The sequence below is a fragment of the Diadema antillarum genome, unplaced genomic scaffold (assembly GCF_040938485.1).
Source record: "Diadema antillarum isolate AM-2024a unplaced genomic scaffold, OU_Dant_1.0 scf00000051, whole genome shotgun sequence".
Classification (NCBI taxonomy): domain Eukaryota; kingdom Metazoa; phylum Echinodermata; class Echinoidea; order Diadematoida; family Diadematidae; genus Diadema; species Diadema antillarum.
This window is the reverse complement of record NW_027270940.1, coordinates 448,292-472,529: the sequence shown is the minus strand read 5'-3', so window position 1 is coordinate 472,529 and position 24,238 is coordinate 448,292. Positions and strand designations below refer to the sequence as shown.

At 38.5% G+C, this 24,238-nt stretch overlaps 1 protein-coding gene across 1 annotated transcript in view; it reads right to left on the bottom strand.

Moving 5' to 3' along the window:
• Positions 1-24,013, bottom strand: part of LOC139715563 (beta-1,4-galactosyltransferase 4-like) — a 32,499-nt gene extending 8,486 nt beyond the window's left edge. The window contains exons 1-4 of the mRNA XM_071627126.1: positions 24,006-24,013; positions 20,052-20,197; positions 8,983-9,060; positions 5,066-5,334 (exon numbers count right to left, since the gene is read on the bottom strand). Coding sequence (XP_071483227.1) covers positions 5,066-5,334; positions 8,983-9,060; positions 20,052-20,197; positions 24,006-24,013 — 501 coding nt within the window. The remainder of the gene's footprint in view (positions 1-5,065; positions 5,335-8,982; positions 9,061-20,051; positions 20,198-24,005) is intronic.
• Positions 24,014-24,238: the final 225 nt, after the last annotated feature.

Here is a 24,238-nt window from a genome sequence, read left to right as displayed (position 1 = left end):
TAAAGCTGGATTTTTGTTTTATCTGTATATGGTAAATAATGCCTTTAACCTCTTCTATTCAGAGATTAGCAAGACGTGTGAGTTTCTGGAGGGAGGAAAGGGTACACTTGAGTGTCGATACGAAATAAGTGAGCGTCACGCGTTAGATGCAGCCGACAGAAGATTTACGATCCGAGATCTCCTTAAGTCCCCCGTCTGAATCATAGACTTACGTAGCCTCTCTCCCAGGCTGACATTCATATCGTCAAACTCTCTAAATTCCTCAGAATGAAAATCAATCTATAAGACTAAGTGGTGAAGGACTAATCCAGAGTTAGAGAAAAATAAGAAAAAGACTAACTTCTATCGAAATCTATTGGATTTAGATTTTCAATCTAATTTTGCATTGGCTCCTCATCTTAATCTAACGAATTTAGAGAGAAAACCCATTGCCCTGAAAGTCTTTAATTTTCCTAATTGTGTGAGAACAGTCTTTGACAAGAGGCTACAGTTTCATCCTGCTACTAATGTTGTGAGGACACACCAATTTAGAGCGTGAAGGAGTATAGGAGCCTATGTTTACCAAAAGTATACATGTGGAGTTGGGGAATTTAGAAAAATAATATTTGCAGTGTGACATCAACTTTTGTGCGGAATTGTTCTATACAAAAAAAAAGACGGTGAAAGGATTAATAACATAGACTTTACGAAAGCAGAATGCTTGAACGGCTTGTATGAACATTCTCAAACTTCCTCCTTCTTTTGCTATTTTTTAGTGTTTCTCCTGTCACTCAGATCACATAACCTTGCCACATTATGATTCCCTCTAAAATGTACGAGGAGTCAGGACTCCTCTCCCCATGTTATATCGACTATTATACCGGAGAGAGAGAGAGAGAGAGAGAGAGGGTGGGGGGGGGGGGTAGAGAAAGGTAGGAGTTATAGAAAGAGGAGGAGGATTTCCAGCATGGAGGTGAGATTAGTAGGGGAGCGCATTTTGCATGGTTCGGTCTAATCCAGTACTGGAGAGCTTCCTCCCTTATGGCGTACCCGACAGGATGGTAGCCGCCATCCAGAGCTCACAGCTTGCGAATCTGAGTCAAGTCTGATTCCTACGCGGCGAATCGATACGTTTGAATTCACGTTACAGGCTCTGATCACGGCCAAACAGCATGATATGTAATTCAAAGGCAATCAGATGAAGACATTTGCATCACTTGAGTAAACTCTGATTCTTCGGCGAATCGTTGTTTATTTCAGACATAGCCAGTCAGTGTGATTCGTTTGTTATAATTCAATGCAGATCAGATGCAAATCAGCTAAGCCCCATCTCTTTTTTTCGGTGACCATTCATGCTAAACATTGCATTCCACTTTTGTCCCAATACAAACGTTATTCATGTCACAAGTCGATGCACTGATTTCACACACACACAAATACACACTGCATGACTTAAATGACGTCATGCATGGTCATTGTTGCTATTGCAATAAAGTATTCCTCGCATACTTGTGGATTTATCACGTATTGTGTGGAAACAATATAATTATTAAACAAAAGCAGTTTTACAATTATCTCGACAAAATTATATTACCACCTGTCTTACACTGTTAAGTTCTATGGGCAAGTGCCTTCAAACTCCCCCACCTCTCCTAATCGGTGTCAAAACATGTCTACAATGTCAAGGAAAATTAAATATGATTCACGTTTCAGTTTGATTTATAGTAGACTATTTTCACTAAGAACACAGGTGAATGTGACTACCCAGTTAATGCTGACAGAGGTTACCTATGTGATCATTACATACACCAATTCATGTAATACCATACTACATCAACGACAGCCTCACCTTTTTATATACATAGATATTTTAAAAAGAATACCGTCAATACATCATGGACTAATGGATGTTGTGAAGTCTGGACACAACATCCATTAGTCGTCTTACTGTAACAACATTACCAGTTCCCCCCCCCCCCCAGATATTTCGGCAAAATGTTGAATTGTCTAATATCTGAAAATCGAGATTAGGTTGCATCTTGCAAAAAATGCAATGTTCATGATGTTGAAGACGTAAATGATGATACAGACAAAAACGACACAGGCCCTGTAATGTAAAGTTCATGGCACAATCACATGCTACATCTCGGTCAATACTGCCATCATAGCAAACCGCTAATACTACTGTATATAATTGTGTGCATGTAACGTGAGGATTATCTGCTTCTACGATTGTATTGGACATTACGTGTCATCACATTTTGTTATATTTCACTCATCTTTTTTTTATTGGGAAATACGAAAATAAATTGAGACTGAAAATAAAATGGCTAAGTGAGCTCATAGAGGCATACAGAAATGTGTGATTAACTTCAGGAGCTGTATCTATACATAAGTTGATCTGAGGATTTTGATCTAGAATGGGCTAAGCGTCATATTCAAGCATCTTCATGTATATCCATCATTACAGATCAAAATAAACCTTTCCAGTGGTACCTCACTTTCTAATATAATTAGGCATATTCATGCAGTTATGACTTTCGAATATCTTATAATTTCTTGCCATTTTCTTTACTTTTAGCAGCTTTAATCGCACATATCTCAAATTAGCAAGAATGGAGATAACTCGTTTTGCCACCAAACTCGATATATAATTGTAGTGTGGGAGACGGAGGAGGTATTTCAGAGATCACACGCCCCTAATCACAATCATTTAGATAATCGGATATAAAATCCTGTATTTATTGAGTTCATTTCTATATATCATGCATACATACTTCTCAGCACTTGCTTATATGGGAGAGATCACAGAAAAACATCGATTGTATTATTCTACAGCTGGTAGGTCAAAATACCAGAATACAATACTGGTATTGTCACTTTTTGTTTTTCCCGTGCGCTGCTCACTGCATTTTATAGAGAGCCGGTGTACACCCTAACAACTAAGGTTAGTATAATGGCCATAGAAGCCTGGTTCAATGCCTGCAGGTCACGTATGGCTACCAGTACCAATCAAACAAATTCAGAGCTATTTCATCTCGCTTTTTATCCTTTCTTCTCTTTTCCTTTTCTTACTTTACCTTTCTTTCCTATGAGCTCCCCTATATAGAGACATTTATCATTATTATCATGAGCCCCTCATGGAGACCCAATACATTGTTATCGTAATTATCAATCATTATTGTAATAATATTAAGTAACACTATGCTATGTTAGCATGATACTGTATAGTGTATAGTATACGAATAATTTATGAGTTGTGAGTGCATAGGGCACGAATATCGCACGAGGCGCGAGATAAGCCACTGGTCTATTCAACAAGGCGCGTAGCGCCGCGTTGAATAGACCAGTGGCGAATCTCGCGCCGAGTGCGGTATTACGTGCCCCAATGCACGAACAAAATCATAAATTATTCGTTTTATACAACACCTTGTCCACAATCACAGTACTAAATTAGTGACCGCCAACTCAGGAAGGCCCAAAAATAAATGTAACAATCAGGCAGAGAATTGTAAACCACCCTGTGTACTGCTTTCAAACACTCGTCATGATTCGACCACACAGTCACAGGAATCACAAACTCCGCAGGGTCTATACCCATTATACGCTTACTTTAGATCGAGTTAGGCCTGACTGTTAGGCCGATCTGAGATGTCGGTAGATCTAGTAGTAGGTCTAGACTTTGTCTATTTCCGAAAATGATTTTGTATAGAAACACAGAAAAATAATCAAATTACGGTTTCTCAACTTGAAATGAAGTCTTGATTTTGGGATCACTGTGGTCCACGTAGCAGATCAGAGTCAGAAGTAAAAACACAGCAGTAGGTGTAAAGGCCGCGATACATGCAACTAGCTAGGTAAAGTAGCTGCGCGTACACGTTAACGTTTCGTTGCAGTACTCCGCCGCGCCTGGTATGTGAGACTTACCGGCAGCGCAGCGCAGCCGGCCAGCACGTACAATGTAGTTTGCTGGCGCTTTGCTACGGGTGGGTGTGAGCCACAGAACTCTGTGAGCGGCCATGCATTAGTAGCCCCCCGCGAAGCCATGCTATAGTACCTTCGAGCCATGCAATAGGCCCATGCCAGGGGCCTATTGTATGGCTGTCACTCTCAATGAGTTTGATAGGTATTTTCTATTGAATGTCATGTGACATGTTCTTGGCCAATCACAATTCGACATCATTCTGAGGTGTTGTATAATATGCAATATTGATGGTGTTTAAACTGTTTATGATGTTGTCTGATTTGATGTCAGTATTGTCTGGGGCAAATTACCTTTGAATAGGACCCCATTCTTTTTTTTTTCATAGGCTACGCAACAAAAGCTTTTTAAGTGTTACACAAATATAGGTAGGCCTATCGACACACTCCTATATTAGCATATAATATTTACGATCATAATCGCCAGTCCTTCGCTGACAAAACTGTGCTTGTGCAAAAATGATCGAGGAGAGAAAACAAAAACAAAGCAGACATTTTTCTTGAAAAACCATGTCGTTACCATCGACATGTCTATGAACAAGCTCGTTTTATTGTACTTGAAGAATGGGTCCTGACATCATTTTTTTTTAGAACCACTCTCTATAGGAAGAATTACATATGGTAAAGTCGGTTAATCAGAGATATATAATGTTATTATTTTTCGTGCGAAGAATTATCCTCGATCGGAGTGATATGTTTGTATATGCTTAATTTCCAGCTTTACTTTTCACTTATTAGCGAAGCCACTGGTATAGTAGCCCGTCTAGTACCATGCAACCTTGATTTTGATGAAAAAAAAATGAAGGGTAATGTAAAGACAACGTCACTATTTTTTTTTCTCCGAATCTTTTAGCCCTCCATGGGCTTATTTTACTGAGCCCATGCAACCAATTTTCACAATATTTTCAAGGTGTTGTTTCTTTCATATGCGTTTACAATGCGACCAGGGCCCTGTTTTATGAAGAGTTAAAATTGATTATATAGTTGATTTCAACTGTAAGTCTATGGCAGTCTGTGTGGTGAGGAAATTTAAAATCGATTTTATCGTTTGATAAAACGGGGCCCTGGGCAATAATCATTATGCACATCTACAATATTTTCTTACCTTTCCTTGTGGTCGACAATATCTGGGGCGCCACCTACCGCCCGCTAGGTACGTGTAATTCCCAATCAGAAGACTCTTGCTGTCTGCGTCTCTGAAGTCTGTGTTGTTCTTGTAGTACGGAGTACTACCCACAGCTGACGCGGCCATCATCTTACTCGCCACCTGATCAACGTACATCTCGGCAAAGCCCTTCAATTCTCCGAAGACAATATCCTCGATTACCGACATATCTATCGAGCTTATATTGACTTCGTATCGGGAGTTGAGGTCTGTCGGGTTGAAAAAAGAAAAGAAAAATATGCACTTTGTATTATGATGAGACAAAGAACAGAGTATACACAGAACACGTCCACTATCATGACTATACATTTAAAGTACTGAAATACAGCATAAACACATGGACATGCGTATGACATAGATGACATTTAGACAAGTCGTTCAAACGTTACTTAAAAGTTGAAGGGGTATCGCTTAAGTTTTGTCTAAACATTATTGTGTTCAATTGACTTATATGTAATTCCACATTCACCGAATCCGCATACATTTCACTCAATTTAGGAGAAATCTCCAATAAGATCAGCAGATTGACATTTTAGGTCGATACGTGGAATCTGCAACTTGCACTCTAAAACATAAAGTGGCTAATCAACATCAATCCAGTCAATCAAAGCTTTTCCTTGAATGTTAAAATTCATAATGAATACTCAAAATATCCTTTTTAACACTCGAAATGTTACATTCAACATTTTGATATGTAGAACTACCATTTAAAAAATAGTAAATCTAACACTTTGAGTGTTGCATTTAACATTTATAAAAAGGTTGGAGGAGTGATAACCTTTAAAATGTTCATTTACCATTTTATTCTTTAGAGTGTGTTAAGATTCGAGATGTGCCAAACGAATGTGATCTTCACAATTTACAACCATGAGACATAAGTACTCTGGCAACCAGTCCACAGAGATTCATTCATCATATCGCTTCTACCAATCTTTTTAGCTCAGAATACCTCCATAGATACCTCGCAAGTCACATTTTTATTGATTTGTTCTCAACAATCCCCTTTACATGGTGCAGTCAGAATGCATAAGTTTGAAACTACACACAGGCAGTGCGTCGAGTAACACACGGAATTCTGTTTTAAAAGAAAGGCACGATTTTAGTAAAACAGTGGGTAGCATGGTGTACGTGGAACTATTAATGCATATTTTACGGTTATAGTAATTTACGTTAGAGATGCAGTTTGGATGGTGCATGGCGATGAAAGAAAATAATCGCGGGGGGGGGGTAGGAGTTATAGAGTAAGTTAGGTTTTCTGTTCTGTGCGAAAGATTAGAGAAAAGGAATTCGTAGTAAAAGAATTTGCTATGAAGATAATGATATGTATTAAGCATAGCTCCCAAAAGAATGACGGAAATAGAATACTAACAGCATGATAATGGTAAAAACATGGAGCGCAGATGGACACATACACGCTCATGCGCACTCACTCATTGAATTGTTTTGTCATCTACGCGCACACGTAGCCTAAGCCCTAAGGATACCTAAAGACAGCTAAAACGGTTTCAGATGTGGAATTAAATGAGAATTTTTATGACCCTAGATATGGAATATAAAGCAAATAATCAACTTTTAGTTTCAGGCAATGAGACAAACTATCACTTCCTCGGCGATCTGAATGTGTACGCTATCTTTCCTCAGCTGCGCTTCGGAAAGATATCTACATCCAGATCGCCTCGGAAGTGATAGTTTGTCCCATCACCTTCACCAACGTTGATTATGTGCTTAATATCAGGGACTCCAACCCAAAGCATAACTTGGAAGTCTCCGGCGTGACAAGTGAGAGAACTAGATACGGGGTGAAGAAAGGTAAGCCTTTAGAAATTTTTGAGAAAATACATCTCAAGTGGGACACACACAGCTATATTAATAGTGGGAGAAATTCAAAGTCAAGCAAGAGAGTGGAAGATATTCTGAAAATGGCCACAGAACAGGAGATCTCAAGCCGAAAACGGGAAAGTTGGAGTCCCTGGTATCATTATGTTATGCACACAGCATGATTATGCATAGTTTAACCTAACCGGCAAGACGACATTTACTCCTGCGACAATAATGCTCCGGTCATATTTTCTCCAAGGACTTGTAGATAGCGTTACGGTTGTGATAGAGTTTTAGGTTTAGTTTGATGTGAGTATTGGGATTAGGGTTAGGGCTATGTTTGAGAGTAGAATGTATGTTTGGCTTAGCGTGCAGATTATTTCAATGGGAGGAATGTATTGCTGCAGAAGCAATGCCATGGGACCAGGTTAACCATGATTGCACATGGAGGACAAAATATACAAACTCAAATCTATACACCAAATCCTGTGTTGTCCCGTACAACTGTTATTTACAACTATTTATTTACAGCAACATTTGTTTAAACGTTCTTCTACAATAAAATGTTTGTAGGCCAAAACGTCCATGCAATGAACCCTGGGGCGGCCATGCATTGCGTCTCTCGTTCGTGTAGGCCTACACGATATTATGCACTGCATGGGAGGCACACTGAAACTAAGCATAAACCACGCATGCTGGTCCCATTCTCATCGCAGGGTAGGCCCATATAAAGTGTGAATTTGAATGCCAGTGTTCGAAAATGATTACAACGAAAGATTCAAAATTGATGGCATGCATTTTCCTCAAAGCGCTTTGACAGTAGGGGCGCTCCAGCTTGTCACGGAACTTACAACCTCCCTTCGAATGAACATTCCACGCGATGTACACGTAGAACATGTATAGTCAGTGTTCATTTTTCTCAAGTTTTGGGAAATGGATGTCATCCAAAGTTTAGGTTTTATTTGTTTAATTTTTTTGTGTGTGGATGTGTGTGAATACGAGAGAGGACATTGTGCGTGAATGAAAATGAAAGCTTCCGCTTAGTTACCCACTTGGAATAAGAATAAGGTTGGCTTGTCCTTGGATTTGTTTCGTTGCGTTTGACGCATATTACCTCTTTTCTATCAATTAATCAAGCATTGACCTGAATCGGTGCACGGCAAGCTCCATTTGTTAGAAAGTATACTCATACAAAGAACCAAAGAAAAATGAGTAAACAACCACATTAAACCCGCAGCACACTACACAACCTGAGGTCGTACGACCGAACGACCATGAGACCAGGTTCTGGCGGGTCTAGGGTAATTACTCCCTGGGCAATTACCTCAGAACATTCCCCTGACCCTAACCCTAAAACTAATTTTGAACCGTATCCTAACCCTAAACCAAACTCTAACCCTAAACGTAATACTAATCTCTACTCTAACCAAATTATCACTAACCAGTATTTAGCCTGGGGTAATTGTCCTCGAGGGGTAAATTGCCCTGAAGTACGGATACTGGCAAAACGTACACTTAAAACCATGGTTTAAACCATGGTCTTGCAGATTTCTTCTGCGTAAATACGATTGACATCAGATTGCGTGCGTCAACAGATGTCCAACAGCAAACGCGCATGTCAAAGGTACGCCTATTTCACGCTTATTTTAGACCGTGGTACAAATTTTGTACCATGGTCTAAGTTCAAACAACCTTCGTGAATTCGGCCTATGCCATCAGACCTTACGGCCTGCAACCTACCTGCCACGTGCTCACCCCAGATAGCGCGCGCGCGCGCGCCCGTCCTCACAGCAGCTAGCTATAAACGCACAACCCTAGCTAGCTATAAATGTACGCATGCCTGAAAAAAAAACAACAACAACAACATGTCAAAATATTACGATCATTTCGTTCGACCTGCTTGCGTGTTTGGTGACGTCAAACCGACAGTCGGCAGGTATTGAGCTCATTTACATTCAGCGTGCACTTTTTTTCTTTTGCTTACTTTTCGCTGTCTAATTCAATCATGCGAGAAATAAAATAAATACACATACGCTTACCTTCTGGTGATCCTAATGTACACTTTGGAAAGCCTTGTTTAACCATCATCTCTCTCGAGCCATTGCAGTAGGATACAACTGAAAAAAAAAACCAACAAACAACTGATAATAACAAAAGGAATAGCAATGAACAATGCGCGGGGCTAGTGCGGGACAACATAGGCTTACAATGTATTACTTGTAGGCCTATAAGTTCGCTATGTAATGGGGGAAAAGATTTGATGTTACGCTAAGAAAGCCAATCAGTCTCGAGAATTTTTGGTCGTAGTTGGAATTCATACAAATCAATAATTCCAAAAATTTCCAAGGAATTGCCATGAAATGCGGCCTAAATGTTTACCGGAGACGGGGAAGGACGGTGGAGGGGAGGGGTGTCCCGATGTATATATCTAGGGTAGATTAGCACGTGCATCAACACTGTCCAACCATCATACTTTCATAATCATGTTTACACATATAAATGGCAAACCAGGATAAGGATGAAAGTTACGCGTTAAGTACGCCCTGCTTCCTTGTTTGTTTTCATTTTTTTCTTCTGACAGAGATGAGATTAATCATTTAGATGACGAATTACAGTACTTGTTTTAAGGTAAAATATTTTGAAAGGAAGTGAAACAAATAATGTTTTCATTTTTAGACAGGACGAATTCACATAGAATTTCAGTTTATTTGACAATCTAAGTGAAATCGGTTCAACTTTGCACCTTTACTAGTGTCACATGAGAGCACTTTTACGGGTGCAACTTTGTACCTTTCAGACGAGTGGCACAATGGGAGCACCTTTAAAGTGATGATGCAGTTTGGGTTGATTTTCATCAAACGAACTTTTAATTTTTCTTAGAATTGTATGCTCTTTAATCTATTCTGCAAAAAAAAAAAGAAAAAGAAGTAAAGACTTGCTCTACAAACTTACATTAAACTTTAACAAGAATATCGATGCAAATGATTACACAATGTGAATGTGGGTTGTCAAGGGTGCGTTCAGGTCAATTTTATGGCACGGGTGTGATCCGTTCCGGTATCCTTTGAACCACGTCGCGAGGTCGTATGAGGTGGCACCGTTTGCTTTGGGAGCGTCCCGTAAAAAATATGATAATACATTGTAGTTCTTTCCACGCTTTTCTTTCCACGCGTATGTGAGAAAGCTGCTTTGTTTCTGTCTGTGTGTGCGTTTCTGTGCGTATTTGTTTTATGTTTTGTTTCCCAAGTAATATGTCTTATCGTTTCGTTTCATTATTACACCAATTTACTACTCACGAGGGAACTGCATTCTACAAGCTAGGCTTTTTAGCAGTCCCCTCCATTTCCGACTTTTTTTTTCTTTGTTACGATTCAGATAGTTTGCCCAAGCATTTCATCATCCATATACGTAAAAGTATGTTTTGTCTCATTGCACACAAATGACGTGCATTTTAATCTCATTTGAACATAAAAAAAAATCACATTGTACTTTACTTTTTTATATGCCAATGTCATATTGTTGTATACTTTCGTCGGAAATAAAATAAAATGTAATGAAATGAGTGAAATTAAATGGTTCACATTTACATAGCGTTTTATATACCAGTTTCAAAATCTCTGGATTTCGCTCCGGATCGTTCAGTCACGTTTAGAAGACAGGGACTGAATGCTTTTTTGACAACAGCTTGTCCAATTTTAGAAACTTTCTTATTTCATAGCTGATTTTGATGAGACGCAATTCATTCTGCTTGTCCAATCTCCAAAGTGAAATTGTTCACTTTTTAATCTTTTATGTCATTTTCATAATAAGGTTCATCATGATTTTCTTTCCATCGTTATCAACACAAATCAAAATTTTGATTACTATCAAACTCATCGCTACTAATGACATTGCAACTATGCAATTGCAATTACGCCAATGTTCATAATCGTCAAAACAAGAGCGAAGATTAAAGATGAAACCGCCTATTCCCTTAAAACCCATCTTTGGCTCAGGGAACAAAATGCGTTGTCTTCGCGTTTGTTTGTTTTTTGTGTTTTATTTTGTTTTGGGTGTCTTCTATTTTTTTCCTGATCTGACGAACCCTAAATCCGGCAGTATAGCCAGGAAGACTATTTTTACCTCGCCGGGTCATGCAAAGTTCAGCGCGGATGAGAAACGGTGCTTGTGGAACGATTAGTCAGTATCGTGTGACGTCACAAGAAAATGACCGGGAATGACATTAGAAATTATGAAGATTTCGTCGCAAAACTATCGAAGGATTATGTCACCCTGTAGATTATTGTCGTTTTTGTTATAATTTGAAATATTTGAACGGAATTTTGAGCCAGAGCTCAACGTTTATCAATTCAATGATGACTGACAGGGGAATTGTGACTGTGGCAACAAGCAACTCGCGGCCATTAAAGGGATACTACCAAAGTCAATAGTGTGGATTGAGTGAATGCAGCGATATTCGTAAAACACATCAGCAATTGAAGGGAATGGCTAGTAACTGATCAGTGGGAATCAGCTGGAATGCCAGGGGATGATTGTTCCAATCCTTGTGGGATTCGTATAAGAGTACATTATATATCTATTGTTGTGTGAAAACTGTTCGCTTCAGAATGGTCTCATATTCAAGTAATGTGCAGTTTAATATTTCCAGGTTAGCATGCCTGTACAGTGACGCGGCGATCGTTAACGATTAACTGCACATTACTTGAATATTACTTTAATCCTACAAGGATTGGAACAATCATTCCCTAGGCATTCCCACTGATTCCCATTGATCAGTTACTAGCCATCCCCTTTAAAAGTGGAGTGAGAAGCGGTCAATCCGTTCACAAGCTATGTTTTTCAAAGTTTAATAGCGTTGCCATCACTGGATGAGCAGACGTCAACAGTTCATTACGTCACTACAGAACAACGATAGATACAAAGAAAATTAAGAAAAAGCTACCTTATCACGTCCAAATTCACGAGAAATGTTCACTCTTCTGTTTTGGTTTTGGTTTTTTTTTAGGACTCGATGCCTTGACAGTGGACTAGAACAGTGAGTGCTTATAATCTCACTCTCATTGGTGTAGTCACTGTGTCTGTATAAGATCATCCGTTTCAAGAGTTCTATAAATTGCTACGGGCCCCATCTCGGGCAGTAATCACTTTTAATCGTCCCTCGTCAGAAAGGACTATAGGGGTCAAGCAAAAAATAGTTTAGTGACCGCGACTGGTCAAACTGAGACTTTTCCGATGGATCACGCCAGAAATTTCCTCCTTCAGCTCTCCGCTAGCCAAATGAACACAGAGTGCAGCCGCGGCGGATCCAGGAATTCGTGAAGGGGGAGAGCCTTTGCAAAATTAAAGGGGGAGGGGCGCCCCCCCCCCCCGTTTCCTTTTTTTTTCTGTAGTGTTTTTAACAAAAATTGAAGGGAGCGCGCTCCCGGTGCGCCCCCGCGTGGATCAGCCACTGAAGTTGAAAACCCGTGTGCAGTTACAATGACGAACCAATCTTGACACACTTTATCATGCGCACAAACGTATTGTGCTAGTTTTGTTTCAGTTTTTTTTTTTTTTCATTGCAATCAAAATGAAATACCTAAATATTCAAGAGCGACCCTTGGCCAAATTTGCTATCAATTTTGGAGACTCCTTGCAAAATCACGCAAATTGATATAACTCTTTCACATTAAATGTACATACATAACTATAACCTGGATCATTGCAGATACAAGAATGTTACCCTTTTCTTTCAAAATGTTCTCTTAGTGTATTTCTTGAATTCAAGTGTATTATAATATTCTATAGAATACGGTTCAAAACAGGAGCCCTGTAGGGTCACTGCCAACATGTTGACATAATTATGTGTAGAGTGACTGCTCGTGAAAAACAACAACAACAACAAATGTGCTTGAGTACGTGGGGGGGGGGTAAGGGTGAGGGTGGGCAGGTGGTATGGGGTTGGAAGGAGGGGAATCCCCTAACCAATACTTTGCATGTTGTTGTTGGTGTTGTTTTTTGTTGTCATCATTGCTGCGTACTCTTTAAAGGGGGACTCACGGGAGGGGGGGGGGGAACAAACTTCATCGTGGTAGCAAAGAGCGCTTAACCAGTGAAATAAGGTTAAGCAGGAATGGGGGGGGGGGGAGTTGAGGAGTATTATTTATTCGCAGAGTGGCAACACAGGAAAAAGGTAACTTTGCACTATGCAAACAGGATATAGAACGGTTCTTGAGGTTTCGAATTTTTGTTCACTCGTTACATCAAGTGCATTTTTATATCAAGACAAAATACATGAAAAGGCTTATGTGACTAACTACAAATAAATATCAATAATACATTATCATGTATTAATAATATAGGAGGCCTATGCTATTAGTGAACATTTATCTGTATTTTGTATTCATCAAGTTTACCAAGTCTTCTTCAAAAATCCTATAATTTGTATAAAAGAAAATGTACTTGTATATTCCGTTTGCCATGAAATTGCAGATATACAAAAAATATCAAATATCAAATATGTATTAGATGTCTATGCACATATAGATATAATATATATGTATGTGTGTGTGTATATATATATCAGTTGTAGGCTGAGTTAACGTATCGAAGATGATTTATAGCTGAAACCTTGAATAGCTTTCAAACCCTGGCTGCCCCCAAACCGCCCTTAGATGTGCGATTCCGTGACTAATCAACTCATGGCTGTGTATGCTATTTCGGCAACAAGACTCCTGTAACACATGTCCGATGTGTGGTTATATTAAAGGGAAACTTAATTGCTACACCAAGCGCAGTGAAATTTGTTCATACAGCCAGATAAAGAGGAGCAAGGGAAGGAGCACAAAAGTCCGATCACCTTTCAGCCAAAGGGGGACAAAATTCTGCTTTTGCAAAAAAAAAAAAACCAAAAAACAAATGGACATTTAACGCTGTTTAACGATGCTTTATGTTTAGAAAATCTGGCCTCTACATGGCCCTACATACCAGTAGAATCTTCTATAATTAAAGTTTACATGAAATTATGAAAAAAAAAATACAGTTGAAAGTTAACCTAATTTTTTCAAAATAAATGATAATTTGTGGATAGCCGATCTACTGTACTTGATATTTCCTAATATAATAATATCCTGATATATTTCTGGAATGTTGGCAGAACAAAATTATGTTTTATTATCTTTAGATATCTATGAAATGTTTGATTTCTATTAGTTTGACATCAACTCTTCGTGATAGAGTCAAATTTGACGTTTAATGGGAATCTATCCTAAATTTATAGGTGTGTTCAGGGAATGCACAATATTGTATGTAGAACACACTGCAGTGAAGTTTGAGGAAGCTTTTTGAAGACAAAGTCTTATCAGTTTTTAAGTTATGGTATTTTAAGATTTTGGTGTCATCTTCGCTGAAAAAGAAGACTACAACAGTTCATGATGTCATAGTAGTAGAGGACAAAGTAATATATAGATGAAATTAAAAGAAAATGACATATTTTGTACTTCTGATCCATTTTTTCCCTACCACAATGAAAGGGCTCGTGATTTTTGTCCTCGAGAAGCCGGGGTTATAGATGTTACCCTTCACGTTTGTCAAAAATAGTTTGAGAGAATGTTTGTAATTTTTCCATTTTAAGAAATAATGGTTTGTAGAATTTTCTTCACATTTTCTCTATTGCATTCTTTCACCATGACGGCAGAAATACCTTTGAAGGTTTCTTTGATATCCAATAATGACGACATAAGTGTAAGAATCTAATCAAGACTTTGAAAATGTACGTATAATTTCTGACGGATCATCACCTTCTTCTACTCCTTCTGCATATAGGGAATTAACATGCATGTGATAGTACTACCCCTTTAATAGAATACAGTGACACTTTGAGAGGCCTCGTAAAGTCACCTAAGTTCAATGGATCGGCTTTGCTTACTTATACGCATAGTTACCGCATCCGTATCACAAGCACACCTAATGAAATAGCCCAATATTATACATATACCTTATTCTACCGTAATGTTATAGTATGTATTTAAAAAGGTGGAACATCTTTAATAATCATATCGGTTAGCGACAGCTCCTAAATCTTCGTATCCACAATTAATCCTTAAATTGGCTACAAATTTTAGAAACATTCATACATTGATGTCTTTGTGTTGCCAAATTGATTTTTTTTTTTTTTTTGGGGGGGGGCATTTTTTAAAGATTTTTTTTTTTATGGGGGGGGGGGAGGGAAATTTTAGGAAATTGCCCAGTTTCATCCAATCTTCATCAATATAGACTACGAAGGCAAAGCTAAAAAGTCAACTTTAATGAGGACAATGTGACAGTTTTAGCAGCGAACAAAACACCAGAACGGGATGGGTAATGTGGAGATTACTTTGGCGGCTACAAGTTATGACAAATACCGTCATTCGGATTCACGCGTGTTAAACCCGCAGGCGAGAGCAGTGAAAAGACTTTCTGCGGGATGCTGTTATTATTCGCCTCCCTGATGTTTTGGATCAGGTGCGACAAAATGTAAACATTCATTGAGTGCTATAATATCTTGTGTCTCCCTAATTTTCTTTCTCCTTTCACCGCATGAATTGATACAGCATACTATTACAGAATACAGTGCACTCCCTTCATGACGAACACGGTTATAACGAAATTCTGGTTACAACGAAGTAAAGATTCAGACCACATCATTATCGGCTCTTTGTTTGTATGTTTTGTTTTGTTTTGTTGGTTTTTTTTTTTGTTTGGTTATAACGAAATTTCGATACAACGAAAGAAAACTGCCGGTCCCGAGGACTTCGTTATAACGGGAGTCTACTGTAATAGTTAAATGCGTGCTGTATATTTTGGTCTTGACCTCATGGTCACTGCACTTTGCCATGGACGTTCAAACTATTTTCAGATCACGTGACACAGACACATGAATCGGAAACTTCGTCTCTATTTGGTCTTACTCTTGTTAACTCTTTATATGCCCCATCAATTCCATGTGTATATGTTCTTGTGTGAAATATGTGTACATTTGATTTATTGGCACAGACAGGGTTACTCTTTTAAAAAAATCGAGTGAAAATATTCACTCTTGAAGGAGTGAATACAAAAAAGATTTTGGAGTGATCCCTGAGGTCACTCTAAAACGAGTAAAAATGAACATTTTCACTCAAAATTCACTCCATTTCACTCTAATTGCACTCTTTTTTGTATTCACTCCTTCAAGAGTGACTATTTTCACTCCATTTTCTTAGAGAGTAATAGCACCGACCAACTCCGCTGATTGTCACCTGTATGCCGTATACCTGTGGTACCAAAATACACTACAATTAATCGTGTCAAAATAAGCAACAGCAGATTGCACACGATCATTACATTTTGTTGGCAGAAGGGTTGAGGGGATGTGATGTATGAATACCTCATTTTGGTAAGATTGGTTTGCTTTTTTTCCCCTTCGGATTCAGAAGGTCAACTTTAAATGTTTCTGCGAAAACGAAATGGTGGCAATAGTGAGTGATGAAACAGTAGTCTTTCTTGAGGGACTTTTGAGCAACAGAAATTAGCTTACGTGAATATAAAACATTAATGTTTTATGCATTCATGTATATAATTGACTTGTAACACCTATATGGGGTTAGTTTCTACAGTGTGACACCAATATGTAGTGTGTGCGAATACGACATGTTGCTGCTTGGTTTGATCTTCAGCTTGGGGTCGGCTTCTTCGCAAAACACTTCTCCCTCAAGTAATTAAGGTAACAATGAGGTCATTTCCGTCTCCAACCTTAGCTAGTGTCTGGGGGAAATGACGAATTAAAACATTCGGTTGAAGGAGGGAGGGAGGGGCTGGGATATAATCGTCAGGGAGAAAAAAATATATATTGTCAAAGGCTGGCAGTGTAAATGCTTATTCTGCGGTTGTGTGTTTATATTTCCCACATAAGCACGTATAGTCTTGGGGCTAATTAGGCAATGCTACATTATGTGCCCACGCTAATGTGTCATATTATTAATTGTGTGTGTGTGTGTGTGTGTGTGTGTGTGTGTTGTGCAATAGTTGCTCTTCGGAATATTGATATCAATCGCATAAGATTCGACGCTTAAAAAGTTTATACATTATCGTTATTGTTATCATTTTAGCTGTTTACACCATGACAATTTTTGTTGGCTTGTTCTCATCTTCACTTCCTCACACATGGGTGAACATCGAGGGATGGTATACCATGATATTTTGCTCTTTTTTATTTCATATCATCTGTTGTGTTTCACGTTCGAAAGTTTGCTTGTTTGGGCTTTAGTTGTTTCATATTCCACATTTTCCAAGTTAATCATAAACATAGATAGAAACATTGCTTGCAAGGCGTAGACTTCAAAAAGCTAAATATAAGGCGAGTTCCATAACATGAAATTTTCACTTGCCAAAGATGACAAATCACGAAAAAAGAAATCAGAAAATATATAGGCATAGGCATACGTTGAAAAATAAAGCAAATGGCTGTGTTTTAGAGTTAAAGGGGAGTGAAACCTATAAATACAATGTCATGCGGATTGAGTGAACACAGCAGTACAACTGTATTATTATAGCAGACATCAGTGAATGTTTGAGCAAAATCGGACAATCCGTTCATAAGTTAGGAATCTTTGAAATTTTAGTGATGAGACCGCTGGATCATGACGTCAGATATGCACTATGGTATAAAGAAAATCTAAAGAAAATTCCTGGATTTGTTACTTACATCACGTCAAGGGTAATATTATTCCCCATGCTTTTGAAAGAAGTTAGTATAACGCTATTTTCATTATGGTATGCGAAAACATTTTCTTGATATCGTAATGCATAATATGTGATGTCATGATCTGTATAGGAGTCTTCCGATCCAGCAGTCTCGTCAACAAGACTGTTAAAAATCATTACTTTTGAACAGGTCGTCTGATTTTCTTGAAACCTTCACTCATGTATTCTACTAACGTTGCTGCATTCACTCCATTAAAAAAAAAAAAAGAATATATATATACATTGGGGTTTCATTCCCCTTTAACTACGAAAGAGCGGCGTGACCGCAGAGCGGCGCAACACAGAGTGCGTAATAATAATCTCAACAACACCAACACAGAAACAACAAAAGCACATAGACAAACTTTGGACTAAACAAAATGTAATAGGGCTGGATGATGGAAGATAATCTGCGATAGAAAGTGAAACACAAGACCATAGCGAAAAGCAGTGCTTGCTGGGAATAGGCTCCCTGTTTATTATTAGAACATAAATGTGTTAAAAAGCAACAACAAAGTCAAAAATAAACGCAGTTCGCCAAAAACAGGTTGTATCAATGAACCCATCTGTTGTTCTTTGTTCGAAGGGTAGGGATGACTTGAGTCGGTTCTTATTTCTAGTTCTAGTTTCTATCTTATAATCAAAATAATAGATAATGATTTTTGATAGATAGATAGTATAGGTACATAATCAGTTCGTTAATCGAAACCAATATTGTTTGAGTGTTAGCATGATTAGGAAAGACTAATGTACCATGATATTCTGCAATAATGGTCGTAATGGAAAGTATAGTTAAGGAAGCGTTTTACATAAATTTGATATTTGAAAATAAAAGTTATTCCAATTCGTCAACCTTGTAGGTCGTCCGAAAGCCCGCAAACAAATCTTCAATAAATAACTGTTTTCATTTTAGAGATTAAATTGTTTTAAGAAAATTACTGACAAATAGTTGTCATAGCATCGAATCATATAATATAGGCTTGTAAAAACATAGAAACAGCGGCTTTGATTGATACTGCTGAATCACCTACCAAAATATATTCCTATGAGATTTTTGGTACAAACCAATGGGTGTACATTAAGTAGTAGCATTATAACCCCTTCCCTATTATTGCATGGGTGGTTGAAACCAATATCACTCTTCGGTTAAAATCATGAAAAATTCTGGCAATCTATACATCTGTGCGTATTTTTCTTTTATCATTTCATGTCCTATTTCGATAAGTACACAGGCTTTTCTTTTTTTTTTCTTTTGATATCACCAAGCGGTACTTTCAAAAGAGTCAACTTTGTGACGAATTGGAGTTGCACTCTAACTACGACTGGTCAAGAGTCTACTACATAGGGATACAATGCACCAAGGCCCGCCAGTGAGATATATATATATATATATATATATATATATATATATATATATATATACAAGAAGTTAACGACAGTAGCGATGGTTACAGCGACTGTCGTTGAGGCGACAATCGCTTAGCTGTACTCACTCAAAGGCTTTCTCGAGTTGAAACGTATGATCTGCTGACCTACAGTCACTAGGGAGCAACGAATGGAACGGTTCCATTTTTATTCTTATTGTTATACATTCATCTTCATTGTATTGATGAATAGCCCTCTCAGTTAGGTTTACTGGTTGTCGAATGAAATACACTGGTGTTCAGGGTAACAAAATAATAGAATCAAATTCCATCTATAGAAAATAAAATCTATAGACAAAATATATCTGTAGAAAATATATCCAGAGAAAAAAGAGTTATGCATATACGGGCCTCCTTGGCACGGATTGCCTGCAGGGAGTTATTCCGGAATGTTTTGAAATAAGGTCAGTACACCATACCATGTTTGAATGTGTCCCGTTAAGCAGGGAACGAATATCGATTCAATCGGACCATCCTCCCCCGCCCTTACTGGAAAGAACACAGTGTCCCACAGTGTGTTCACAGTTTGGTCAAATAGTCGACTATGTGAAAACGCTCGAATTTAACAGTGTAGAGATGATTTGACACTGTGGTTTGGTGTTCAAAGAGTGTTTACGAGGTTAATGTTCTGTGTCACACTGTGAAGTGATGATTCACAATGTGTTTACACTGTTAAAACGCTCGAATCTAACAGTGTAAAGAGATTTCACACTGTGTTCACAATGTGTTCACACTGTGTTTCTCACACTGTTAAACACTGTGTTCTTTCCGGCAGGGTCGACCCCTCGTCCCCATCCCACGCTATCGGCCATTAATGAAGTTGATCGATGACACGAATTACGTCATAATCAATGAATTATCATGAACTCAGTGAAGAGAGAAAGTTGTTTAAATGTGTTGTTTAGTGCTTCATTTTGGGGGGAGGGCGAAGTGGGTTGATATCTCACCTGCGTTGGTCGCTACTAAATCTTGGCGTAGTCTTTCGCTTGTGTTGGAGTCTATTGCTCTGGACTGGAGAAGAACGCAAAGATATAGGGTGCCAATCACGAAGACAAGCAACCCTAGCAGGAGCTTCCGATTCGACGCCAAAATTCTGCAGGGAAAAAGACAAAAACAAAGTGGCAATTATTCATTATTTGTTGTTTTTGTTGTTGTGTGTTTTTTTTAAAACCAGTCCAGATGATCCAGGTTCGATCCCGAGTCTAGCTGAGCAATGTTGTATATAATCACACCGTCCATGGTAGTGTAAAAGGCAATCCTGAGATTGGACATTTGAAAAATGGGTGCACGTCGCGTGTTCGACACCCACAAATCATATATTACACACAGCCCGTGTGTCACATAGCCCACGAGCTATACAGCCCAAGAGTCGCAGAGCCCATGAGTTGGAGCCTAAACAAACAAGGCTTGCGAGTTTGACACTAAGCAAACAATGCCCACAAGACAGGCACAATCAGCCTCGTGATGTAATGTCGAACTTGTGGGTCGTTTTACCTATAGCGTCGAACTCGTAGGCCTTTTTGCGCTCTAGTGTCGAACTCGTAGACCTTGTTTGCCTAGTGTCGGACACATGGGCCTTGCTTGTCTAGTGTCAACTTCATAGGCTGCATGACTCGTGGGCTGTACATGGCTCATGGATTTTTTTTTTCAATGTCGAACTCGTGGGCCTTATGACTAGTGGGTGTCGGCCTCGTGGGATGACCTCCATAATGGGGTCTCGTGTGAAGAGAGAGCTTCAACCACGAAGATGATATTAAACGATCCCGCTTCGTTCATTCATTCATCGCAAAGAGCAGGCTGCATAGTCCGGTAGATTAGTCCTCCTGACAGTGCCTGAACCAAAGTACACACATACAGCTTGGCTCTAGTGAAGACTACCATTGCCAAAGCAGTGCTCCAGTGAAGACTACCATTGCCAAAGCAGTGCAGATGAATATGGGTAATCAAGCTTGAGGCGTCTTGTTTCGTGTTGTGATGATGATAATGATGATGATGATGATGATGATGATCCACAACATTTGTATAGCGCCATAATCTGTTGTGGAAACGTTCAAAGACGCAGACTCCTCCAAATGAGAAAGCAATTGAATGGCTGGTGAAAATGTTAGTCTTGAGTGAGGCTTTGAAGTGATCCAGCTTGTCAATTTCACAGAGAAAAGGAGAAAAATCTTGTCTTGAAAAAAAAAAGTGGTCATCAAAGAGGTTCTATGCCCATAGAGTACGCGCACGCTTCAGAACTTGAACTTTGAACTTTGAACTTTGTAAGCGGGGCCATTTGAACGACCCGCCGCCATTAACAAAAAGGTCGAGAAGCGGAGAATCTGCGATGGTAGCACACGTAGGACCTGTACCCGCGTTATGGAACCCCAAATGGCTCATGTATAGCTTTTGGCTGCTAAAACACAAGAGTAAGAAAATTTCCCTTGCACAGATAAGATTTTTTCACTCTACTTGTACAATTTTGGCCGTTGAATATTGAATTGAATTGAATTACAGAAACTGCACTGGTCTTACACTTGAGACACAGTGAACAGTTCCAGCTGCTTATTTTCATATTCCACATCACATCAAATCTGTACATGTACTTAACAAAAAGGAAACAAAAAGGGTAAACAAATTAACAAAGTACAAAATATGACATTAGGTTGGTCATTACAAGAAAGTGTGCCAGCATATGTACATAAAAGACAATTCTCTATATTATGATAAATACGAAGGAACCGCAAAAGCAAAGCTTGTAACCGCGTGTTCCATCAGGAAAAATAAGTGTCAATGTAAATTTTTGTTGCAATGGAGATAGGACACAAAGTACTAATGACGAAACTATTTTGAAAGCTAGAACAGCAAGGTACAAAGAGCAGAAGAAGTAAAAGAAAAGAGAAAGAAAAGAAAAAATAGAAAAGGAAGAGAATACAAACCGTGAAGCCCATAAACAGCTGATAAACAAAGACAACTCTGGATTTTAGTGATTTGTTAGGTTCCTTTGGATGTTTCTAATTTTTTTTAACTGCTTTGAATTATCATACTGTATACATCGCATAATTTTTATTCATGAATATGATATGAGATATCATAAAGTATAGATTGATTGTGTAAATGGGAAATTCCACACCAAATGGGACATCAGAGGGGAAAAAAGTCGTAGGTGTGTGATATGCTTTGCACCACAAGAAAGAGGAGATCTTACACTCTTTAAACATGTTAAAGAAGCCTTTGCTTTAGAGGGGAAGTTGCACAATTTTAGCCTGGTCCAGTCTTGGCTGAAAAAGTTTAGGCCAAACTGTATAATGTGCTTAAAAAGATGAACAATGAGGCTTGTTCCATTTTGATTACATTAGAATTATATCATATATGTTATGAAATTCTATAAACCCCATATTCTCGAAAAATAATGTGTAACAGTTGTCACCATACTTGCACATTTTGTGTGATGTTCCAAATTCTTATAACATGTTATGCCGTTACGTGTTACGCCGTTACATTATAGGAACATTTTTTCTTCAATTTTAACTTCTTGTGTGGCTTTTGTGTAAAGCAGGTTTCACTTCATTTTTTATCATCATCTTCATTGATGAGCAATTTGGAGTAAGTTTCACCATCTCAGTGGTGGTAGTAGAAATGAGAAGAAGCCTTCCCCCCCCCCTCCCCCCCCCCCAAAAAAAAAAGAAGAAGAAAAGTCAAATGTCACGACGTTATCATGTGGAATAGCCCATGATGATATAGAGTTCATAATGTACCGATTGAATGAAGGAATAAAGAATGTGATACGTAATAGATGGTGAGTGGTACATTGATTGTGAAGGGTGAATGGTTAAAGCCAATGATGATAGCGAGCGATGGGCTTCAGTGGTATAAAGAAGGTTGACTACTGGTATTAGATAGTAATTTCAGGGGTATGCTGAAAGGTATGCTCACTGGTAACCTGAATGCTAAGCTAAATGGTAAGCCTCAACGGTATAGTGAAGGGTAGACCAATGGTAATTTGTGTGGTATTCTGACGGGTAAAGCCAGTGGTATGCTAGTGGAACGCAAAAAGGTTACCAAATGGCATGCTTGATAGTATTTTGTGAATAGTTATTGGTATGCAAATTAGATGTTTCAATTATTTAGATTAGCTTGAATGGTAATTCTGAATGGTGAATGCATGGTAAATGAAGGGTGAATTGGCCTAAATGACGTTGAAAGAATAACTTACTATATAGTGAGGCCCACAAACAAAGACATTTCACAACCGTCTAAAGCAGAGACTGGAAAGATTTAAAAGTTAACAATGACAGGCCTTAGAGTGATTTCGTTTTTTTTTTTATACAATGGACTTTCGTCGATGCAATGACGGCAGTTAATGTAAACCAAATACCGGCCCTGTCGCAAAGCGATGCCAGCTCTTCCAAAGAGTCTGCCTGGGCTATCATGGCTACAGGGAACGGTAAAGAGATCGTATAGTTTTTGTTTGTATGGGGCTTCAGGTTTCCAACATTTTTTAAGGATAATGACAAACCTCTCACGACATAATAATGAGCGTTTATTCTCAGAGAAATTCAAATATCATTTGATGAAAATTGGTATTGAAATTGCTGAAAGAGGTCCTCAAAAAGGTGGGACCCACCTTTTATTACGACCACTTTGTTTTACTTTATCTTGGGATGGCTCAGTCTTATTAACATGTTCAGCATAATATGATCTTTGAATTCGTCAAGAAATGCTCTCTAATACATCGTATGTCATAAGTGGGGGTCTTTTTATCATCTCGCAAACATGTTCAAATCTGAATCCCCTATCTCAACCAAAACTATACTATCCCTGTAATGGTACTCACAGTGAGTTATCAGATTATCAGTCATCGTCAGTTATCAGTTATCCGATGGTCTACTTAAATCTAGCAAAGTAAGCGGTGCTCTTACCTGGGCATGCTGAACCAAGTAGAATCTTTTTCTCTAACGCTAGAATCCAATCTCATCTTGAGGTTCCAGCTCCAAGGCACGTGTAACTTTATACGCTTTCAATCTAGTAGCATGCACTATGTAAACAGCAACAGTAAACAAATATTAGAATAGTAACACTTACATTTCAGATATATTACAAGTGTGTGCACGAGTGTACTGTTTCTAAGTGACATATGGTTTATCCTTACTCT